Genomic DNA, 9,663 nt, shown 5'->3' with positions numbered 1-9,663 from the left:
ATTGGGAGGGGGGGGGGGGGCAAAATCGCCCTATCCTCAACAAATTAAGGAATCTTTAAAAATCTTCTCGAGAACTAGATGTGATGGACAAAGTTAGTGCTATGAGTTAGTACATTTGTGACTATTTTCAAGTTTGCCATGGTGGATCGGGGGGGGGGGGGGGTAAATTTCACTTTTTTATCTCCTTAACCCTAAACAGGCCGGGGGGAGGGGGTTGAATCAACCCCCCACTTGACATTTTTCGTGACTATTCCGCCGCGCGAAAGTTTTGACCATGCCGTTTGCTGACTTCTTACTTTCAAGTCTTGCACATCTTTTGACACCATTTCCGCGAAAATGGCGCATACCGTTACGACGCTGCACGACCTTTTATACATGCCTGTCAGACCGAAAACGGCTCAAAAATGTGATTTCCTGTATAAAGTCTATGCAAATGGAGTTTTCTCACCTTATTCATAAAGATATGATTATTTTCACTTTCATAGGCTGAAATCAATTTCATAATTGTCCCCGCCGAACGAGTTCGAGCAGGGGACTATGAAACGGGCTCCGTACGTGTGTGTGTCCGTGTGTCCGTCCGTCCGTCCGTGTGTCCGTCTGTGTGTCCGTCCGTGCGTCCGTGTGTGATCAAAATGTTCAAAATGCTACTCCTTCGCCATTTCTAACCCGATTTTGATTCTGTTTGCTTTATATGATAGCACTACATGGGAGCTTTGAAACTTCTATACAGAATTTCAGTTGTGACCTTTGACCTTGACCTTTGACCTATATTGTACATTTTGCTTCAAAATGCTACTCCTTCGCCATTTCTAACCCGATTTTGATTCCGTTTGCCTTATATGATGGCACTAGGTGAGGGCTTCAAAACTTCTACACAGAATTTTGACCTTTGACTTCTTTGACCTTTGACCTTGATTTTTGACCTATATTGTACATTGCCTACAAAATGCTACTCCTTCGCCATTTGTAACCCGATTTTGATTCCGTTTGCTTTATGTGATGGCACTAGGTGAGGGCTTCAAAACTTCTACACAGAATTTTGACCTTTGACTTCTTTGACCTTTGACCTTGATTTTTGACCTGTATTGTACATTTTCCTACCAAATGCTACTCCCTCGCCATTTCTAACCCGATTTCGATTCCGTTTGCTTTATGTGATGGCACTAGGTGAGGGCTTCAAAACTTCTACACAGAATTTTGACCTTTGACTTCTTTGACCTTTGACCTTGATTTTTTTACCTATATTGTACATTGGCTACAAAATGCTACTCCTTCGCCATTTCTAACCCGATTTCGATTCCGTTTGCTTTATGTGATGGCACTAGGTGAGGGCTTCAAAACTTCTACATAGAATTTTGACCTTTGACCTCTTTGACCTTTGACCTTCATCTTTTTACCTATATTGTACATTTTGCTACTGAATGCTACTTCCGGCGGGGACATATATTACGCACCGCGTAATTTCTACTTTTCCTTGTTATGCTTGAAAAAGGTTCTGTCTTAAATTTTGTGGAAAAAATGATAAAACAAAAAGTGGAAAAACAAAAAAAAACATAAGACATTCATAAAACAATAAAATACATAAGAAATTAAGTTTGATACCAGATTCTTTTTCAATTACATTATTAGGAATGCTACAAGAAATGTTATCACCAAAAATTAGGATTCTAGGAGCTTCACTTTCTGATTTAGAGCAAAATGTATGATTTTTTGCATATAGTAGCATAACTTATTAATATAATGAAAATTTCCACAAAACACCCCAAAAAGCCCGGCCTGGTTAGGGTTAAAACCAAACTTACCATTTTTTTATTTTTAATTCATAAAAATGAAGTACATTCGTACTTTATGTAGTACAACATAAGAATTCCATAAAAACAAGAGTATCCTCTCAGGTAACATGATGATCATTTTCCAAATACCTGGCTGCATGTGTGACTCTGAATAAAACAAGAGAATAGTAAACTCTGCATGAGTCAAAACAAGTTAAGAGCCATATACATTGTAAAGTGTCTCAATTACATCATACAAGTTGAATTTTAGCCAAAGTTGAAATCTTTTTGATTTGATTGTACGTCATATTAAATTTGGAAATCAACTTTTCACCCTGTCACACACTTGTTTTCATGACTGCCAATTGGTACAATTACTAGGACATTAGATTTAACCCTAAAAGGGCCGGGGGGGGGGGGGGGGGGGGGGGTGGGCGGAATCCGCCCCCCTCGACGTCTCACGTTATAATTCTGTAACGCGAGAAGGCCTCGTCACAAGGCTTCTTGACTTTGTTTGTTCAAGTCTCGTGCAACTTTTGAGCCCCAAAATGGGCACAATTTTGTGATTTTGTGTACATTTCCTATGGAAAACAGTGCTCTGTCATGAAAGTCATAAAAACCTGAATATTTTTACAATTAATCACTTTCACTGATTGATTTTATGCTAGTTATGGTAGAAAAGTGGTCAGTGACAATTTCCAATAAAAAAACAAAGAAAAAACAAAAGTTGAAAAACAAAGAAATATATAAATTCTGAAAACAAAAAAAAACATAAGAATTAAAATGACTTTTGGAAGTTTTTGTGATGTACAATTGTTGAATATACTAAAACAGATGAACAGATCAAAAATTAGACTCTCAATGCTTTTAATTAGGCTAAAATATGATCTTGAGCTTAATTTGCATAATTAATTGATTAAAATTAGAAATTGATTGTTTCAAAAAATCTTATGACACAATCTTATAGATTATGACGTGGGTCTCACGCATGCAAAAATTTCACCACGATCGCACCACCGATGGCCGAGATCTCGGGGGGGGGGGGGGGGGGGGGGGGGTCTTGGCATAGCCAAAAAAGCCTGGCCCTTTTAGGGTTAAACTGCAATTCCTCCACATAGTCATCAAAATTGGACATAAAATGAGACAGTCACAGAAATTTAGGTTTCACATTCATCATACTGTTAAAACAGAAATTTTCAAGTGGGAAGTTTTGAACATTTTACATGACATGAAAACAGCCCAAAAATTAGAAACGCAGCAAATTTTTGCTACTTTTCATGAGTTTTTATGAGTGAATTTGCTGTCCTAAGGCAGACAAGTAACTCTTTTACCATATAGGATTTGCTACCACAGACCTCATCTGCCATGGCAGTGGTGAACTGTTTGAAGTGTTTGCACAACTGTCGTGACCATCCATGAAATTAAAAATATGCAAACTTCACCTTGCTTGGCTGAGTGCCAAAAATTCTCCTTTACAGTATGCCAACAAGCTAAGGTGATATTGTCAACACACCATTCTCCCATTGATTTGTGTGAAAAAAAAACCCTTTAAATCCTGGTTTTGGTTGGTAATCAACATGCAGCAACTATCATCCTTTTCCCTTTAAAGAGCTTAGCTGTCAGCAACATAACAAAAAAATTTATGTGACAGATATAAGTATTTTTTTTTTTAAATTCCATGTCAAGCAAAGGGAATATTATGGAAATGTATATGCATGTAGATAAATATAAGACTTGTGAGGTCATAGACTCATTACTGTATACGGCATATATTTTGCAATTTTTATTTTTGCAAACTTCGCAAGTCACATGCTATTCATGAATTCTAAAACACACAAAAATATCAACTCTGATCCTGACATGAATATGATGTGCCCTATAAAATTCTCAGTCAATTCCTGTACTCCACGATCACAAATTCAACCACTCACAAATGGTTTGGAGGTAGTCCCAATTTGCAAGAAATTAGACTTGCTAAATATATGGCGTATGTACCTTACATAATATTTATATGTTTATGGTTGCTGCCTGTATCACTGTTCACTTTAAAGTCCTATGATGTAATTTCAGGTCCAATTTTGACATCAGACTTCAATCAGCTCTAATTGTTTGATATCACTTTACTTATCTGTTAGAGCTGCTTTGCACTTGAAATAGAATTGTATTCTAAATCCAAAAACAAAACAAAACAAAACAAAACTAGAAATGTCGCTATGGTGACTGGTATGCCTCCGCCATAATGCATGGTTCTCTGAATAGGTCTATAGCACAATGTCTTGACAATGTGTGATGACAGTTTCACATAACTGGCAAAATATTAAAATGACAGATTTGTCACAAATGCATTGAGTGTTCACTTTCCTTGAACTAAGTTTATTTGGATGAATGGCTATACTGTATAAGAGTGCAGGTATTTGGGAATTTGAGGATCTGTACCCAACTTTTGACCCTTCTATAAGTTTAAAGAAGAAGTAAAATTTAGCACTTTCACTTAAAGGTAGGGAATCCCATTTGCACGCCTTAAATGAAGAGTTGTATAAATACAGTGGTATGTTGAAGAGAGTATCATTTTAGAAACTCCCATAAAGTATTGAAAGTGGAAGGTAACATTTAGTACATTTTTTTGACCGTTAGATTTTGAATTGAATTGTTTTCGGGGCTCACCGTAAATTCCAGTACATTACTAGGCTACCTTTGCAGACCCATGTACTGCATGTGTGTCCATCATGTATATTTTGTGAAGAAAGTTCATCAACACTTACAAACATTTCTATATACATTCTTGCCACACACTCTATATGTTATTACATCAGCTCTTGTACTTTTAGATTTGTGTTTATAGATCACAAATACAGAAGAATGCAACAAAAAGGCGTAAGTGTGGCTGACACACAGAACTACTGAATAGTTGAGTTTTGTGCATTATTCAAATTTTAGATAACTGTTGACTTCCAAATTTCTAAGCAGTGGCCTAAGCAAGTCCCCTGAGGTTCATATTTAATGTTTTGCTGCATTTTGGGAGGTCTGTAAAAGGTATCCCCTACCTTAATTTAACCTTTGACCTTTGACCTTTTGTCAAGAAAGTTCCAAGAGAATCTGTATTGGGTAATACAGTATGCATACACTAAGTTTCAAGAAAAAATCATGCAGGCATTGCATAGATAAGAAAGAAATAATGACATTTTGATGAGTTGACCTTGACCTTTGACCCCTGACCCCTAAATTCCCTACATGATCACTGCCAGTCAGCACATGCATATAAACTAAGTTCCATGAAGATACCTTGAAATATTTGAGAGATATGGAGAAAAAAGTGAAATTGTAACATTTTCACTTGACCTTTGACCTCATGATCCAGAGCTCTCTCTGGGAAATCTTTATTTGGCAGTTCATGTATGTATGTTTTGACCTTTGACCTTGAGAATGTGCGCCCAAAAGTTGATAGGCACAACTTCGCCCACTCATACATATACATGCCAAGTTTCATTAGGATACCTCAAACAGTTTTTTAGTTACGCTGTCCACAAATTGATTACGGACAGAAGGATGGACGGACAGACGGACGGAAGGACGGACGGACAGACGGACAACCCGAAAACATAATGCCTCTGGCGACACTTCGTGGAGGAGGCATAAAAATGTGAAAGAATCCATATGTCACTGCAGCACTGTGCAAAGGTCCTTGGTTGTGGTATAGATCATAACAGTGTCTAGAAGAGTCCCATCACTGCAAAGTTTTTCACCACTGGGGTGTCATAAAATGGAATTACTCTTCTTTGGTACATATTCCTTTTCAAAGAGAGCAAAGTCCTCCTCTGTAAAACCGCTCTCCTTAGTTGACTCCTCAGTCTGGTTCTGTCTGCCCGATTTCCTTCTCGAATGTTCCATTATCTGCAATGGACATGAAATGCATGGAATCTCACCAGTGCTATGCAATGTGCTGATATTAAGAGACTGGAGGTAGAAAATGAAAAACATTATTGAAGTGTTGACCAAGAACAGCTCTCCACTATCCTTTTTTTAGTTTGTTTGTTTCAGTAGATACTAGGCATGTCATCTTGTAAGCATTCAATCTAATTGAATCCACTGAATTTTGACTGCTTTACCACAATTTTTACTAATAAGCAATATGACATTAGGGCCCCGTTGCAAGAAAGTTGCAATCAATTGCAAATAATTGCTAATTTTGAAACAACCATTCTGATTGGCTCAGGGTCTGCCCTATTAAGAAAACATGCATGCAACAATGATTTTGATTGGCCAGTGACAATCAGTTGCAAGTTGCGTTTAAACGCAAAGTTTCTAGCAACGGGGCCTAGGACACGGACAATAGCACTGGCTGTTTCACATTTTGATTATATTTTCTCTGAATTAGTTGATGACATTTGCAAACCCCAAATACATGTATAGACATAGAAAAATATCCTCCGTTATGCCTTTATATGTTCCAAATGCATGTTATCAATTCAAAGTTTATTTCTCATTGTTACATAAGATACTACATGTAGGCCTACATCCAGAAGTAAATGTACATGTATTGTGACATTCAATTGAAGCTTACATGTACCATACCTCCCCCTCAAAAAAAAAAAAAAAAAAAAAAAAGGGGGGGGGGGGGCTTTACCATAGCTCTACAACACTTATAGTCCATACGTAAACATGTACATAAATCATCTAATGTCCAAATATGCCATTTCTTTGCACCACTAAAATACGGTATTATGAACAGTGAGGAAAGGTATTGGGCCCCAACTGTCTCAATTCATCCAAATTTGTCCTTCATTTCTTTACAAATTTGTCTGAAAGTACAATTGTCTGACAAGAATATCGCATACAGACCTTGGCATAACTCTTGGATGTTGATGAATGCCCTTTGCTGAGACTTAGCAGCAGTTGTATATTTGTTTCTGTGCTGTCCGCTGGCTTTGACTTCAGGAAAGCATCTTAGAGTATGAAACATATCCAGAAATACACCATTACAGTGAATGTACATTGATCACAACATCCAAACATTTAAATGCAAAAGAAAAAAAAAATAGATTTAAAGAGAATACAAGAAGCTTACCACACATTATCAGATGTGTTCAAAAACATATAAATACAACAGTGCAAATTCCATTAAAGAGAAATGTTTTCAGTTCAGCATATCAACTCTGCCTTGTGTAGAACATATACATGAACATGCAAATATTCCTTCTCTATGACTAAGAAGTTTTTCATTTTAGAGTTCCAGTTTTATATCATGAGTGAACAAATTACAGCACACTCCACATGAATCAAAGCTGTATAACATGAAAACTGCCTCATTCCAAGCCTCCAAAAGTCCTGATTCATGAAAGCAACACAGTTTAGATGGCTGCAGTCAGTCCAGTGATTGCTGCTGGATTATGACTACTAGCTTGTTGTGCAAGGCTCCCCTGTCTAAACTGAACAATGGCTAGCAAAACAGAAACAATCCAAATTCAGAATATGATGACACACAAGTCAACACAGACCTATCATAGCATGGATTCATTTCATTTATTTCATTGTTTTGTAATACTGTACATCAGTGCAGTATTACATTAGTGCAGTTTATTTCCATGTAATGTCCAATCATTATACCTCACATGAAAACAATGCAATGGACAAAATCAGTTTGTTCAACAGCAACATGCAACAGAGATATGCCTAAACATCCATTTCGATACACACACACTTATACAATGTACACTGTACATATTTAGCATGAACAAATCAAGGGGAAAAAAAAATAAATAGTACGAGTCAAGTTTCACTTGAGTCAAAGTGCAGTCTTCAGTGCTTGCCTTACCTATTGAAGATTTCATCTTGCCCGCTTTTGCTGTGGGGCCTTGAATTTGCTTGTGTGTCAGTCTTTTCAGTTGTTTTTTTACTCCCTTTTTGTTTGTACTGATGCATTTCATTAAATCTTCTCTTCTCATTGATGATGGTCCTCCCTTCTTTTTGGTCTTCTTGGAGCCTGTGCTTTCCCCTGAACAATCTAATACTGTCAGAAAAGAAAATAAGACAACATAGATAAAAATGTTCTGTACAATGTTAAAACAGACATTGAACATGATCATAAAAATAATTGACATGCAATTCCATGGATCCTTTTTTAAAATAAGATATCAAATAAATTTTGTGATCATCAGAGTACTCTCATCTCAACTGGTGTCAAAGAGAAATGAGGAGCTTTGTAGAGCATGTCAGGAATCCCTTCCCTCCAGGTTCTGTCCATTCTTTTCACACATTCATTAAATGTTACAGTTATCAGGGGCGGATGCAGAAATTCTGTAAAGAGGGGGCGCCTTTACAAATTAAACATGACTGATGTTTTTGAGATGGGACAGTAGTTTGCCGACTGGTGGACATCCCAAGTCTTGAAAACTGGTGTAACGTTGGCTTGCAACCAATCTGTGGGTAGTGCCCCAGTGTCCAGAGAGAGCTGGAATATCTCACTCAAGGCTGGTGCGAGTTTGATGGCACACTGTTTCAGGATGATGTTTTTTTTTTTGTTAGGGATATTCATATCCAGTCCACAAGCTTTATGGATATTGACGTTTTGTAATAGCTTGAGAACTCCATCAGCTGTAATCTGCAGGGGAGGGAGGGAGCAGTTTAAATACTTTTAGCTCTTTTCAATGCTGGGCATGCTGTTGGTCTAGTCCCTTGTAAACACAGATGTAAACTGCTGCAGAAGGGTGGTTGTTTTGGTCCTGCTGTCCTTCACAAGCTTTCCTTCCAGCATGAGGGGAGGGACTCCATTCCTGTCTTTCCTCTTTGCCTTGATGTAGCTCAAGAAGGGTTTGAAGTTCTTGTTGATTTCAAGTTCGTCGACGATGGTGGAGGTGATATGATCGAGGTGGTCCCTCTCAGCTCAACGGAACTCTTGTCTACACTGGCATTGAAAGACCTTTAAGACAGTCATCCAATGAGTTAGACTTCTTTAGCTCTCCTGTACAGTCGTGCCTTCTTCTTCACCATCCTTTTCAGCTTGTCGGGGATATGGTCTCTACTCAGTCTGATACTCTGAGCTCTGGAACTCCGCGGAGACTGCAGTTCAGTTGGCTTCACAGAATCCAGAGCCATATTGGTGTAAAGCTTAAAAGGAAAAAAATGATAAAAACTACTCCCGACAGACGGATTTGTCTGTCTACCAAGTGCTAAACTTGGAAAATGAGACCCATGACATGCTTTACAACAATCCATCCCTCCCGCTCTACAATACAACATAGACTAGACAGGCAGACATTGTCACACGTTTTGTAATGCGTGGGACTGAGAAAGTGGCCTCGCATTAGTGGAGCGAGTGGTGAACCTGCGACAATACACGTTAACTATCTGTTATTCCTCATTCACAAACGATATAGAAAACAGACCAAAGGCTACATTCACCTGTATCATCGGAGAACAATTCTAGTCCTTTTCGTACCAGAGAAGACGACATTTTCGGGGTCTAAATTGTGTTGTTCTTATTTTCTACATACCCGGAATATTTCAGGCTCTTGCCTATTTGTTGATTTCTAGGAATTTTATACCAAATTTCTTACTCATTTACGTTTTGTTGTTCAAAAATTAATATTGAAAATATTATATGAATATTACCAGTTATTCTTATTAAATGAATTATCAGATATACAACTTAAAATATCAATCTATACAGAATAACATGTTGATTTAAATACTTGCCACGAATCAGGTGCGCTGAAGCAAGCGCTTCAAAGCAGAGTAGCTTCTATACTCTTTGCTTCACCATACTGTGAGACTTTTGTAATCGATAGTCACTTGTTTCTCCGCGGGCTGGTGGAAACATGCCTCATTGCCTGATGATCATATATAAATTTATAGTTACAACTATGAATTTACCTTCTCATAATATAGGCCTAGG

At 37.7% G+C, this 9,663-nt stretch overlaps 1 protein-coding gene across 1 annotated transcript; it reads right to left on the bottom strand.

The window, feature by feature from the left end:
• Nucleotides 1-5,525: 5,525 nt before the first annotated feature.
• On the bottom strand, nt 5,526-9,279 carry LOC140231506 (active regulator of SIRT1-like). Its single transcript, XM_072311641.1, has 4 exons — nt 9,171-9,279; nt 7,585-7,779; nt 6,612-6,715; nt 5,526-5,663 (listed from the first exon to the last, which is right to left on the bottom strand). Exons 1-4 carry the CDS (start codon nt 9,220-9,222, stop codon nt 5,526-5,528), a joined length of 489 nt encoding a protein of 162 aa, XP_072167742.1. The 5' UTR covers nt 9,223-9,279.
• Between the last annotated feature and the right edge of the window lie 384 nt (nt 9,280-9,663).

Source organism: Diadema setosum, chromosome 8 (genome assembly GCF_964275005.1).
Source record: "Diadema setosum chromosome 8, eeDiaSeto1, whole genome shotgun sequence".
Classification (NCBI taxonomy): Eukaryota; Metazoa; Echinodermata; class Echinoidea; order Diadematoida; family Diadematidae; genus Diadema; species Diadema setosum.
Note: the sequence above shows the minus strand (reverse complement) of the source record. Positions and strands in the feature narration are given on the sequence as shown.

Excerpts from the sequence above, each read along its gene's own strand:
- LOC140231506 (XM_072311641.1), bottom strand. The coding sequence starts at position 9,222 with ATGTCGTCTTCTCTGGTACGAAAAGGACTAGAATTGTTCTCCGATGAT. Across the intron at positions 6,716-7,584 it reads CAAGATGAAATCTTCAATAG|ATGCTTTCCTGAAGTCAAAG; the intron begins GTAAGGCAAGCA and ends TCATACTCTAAG. Across the intron at positions 5,664-6,611 it reads CATCCAAGAGTTATGCCAAG|ATAATGGAACATTCGAGAAG; the intron begins GTCTGTATGCGA and ends TGTCCATTGCAG.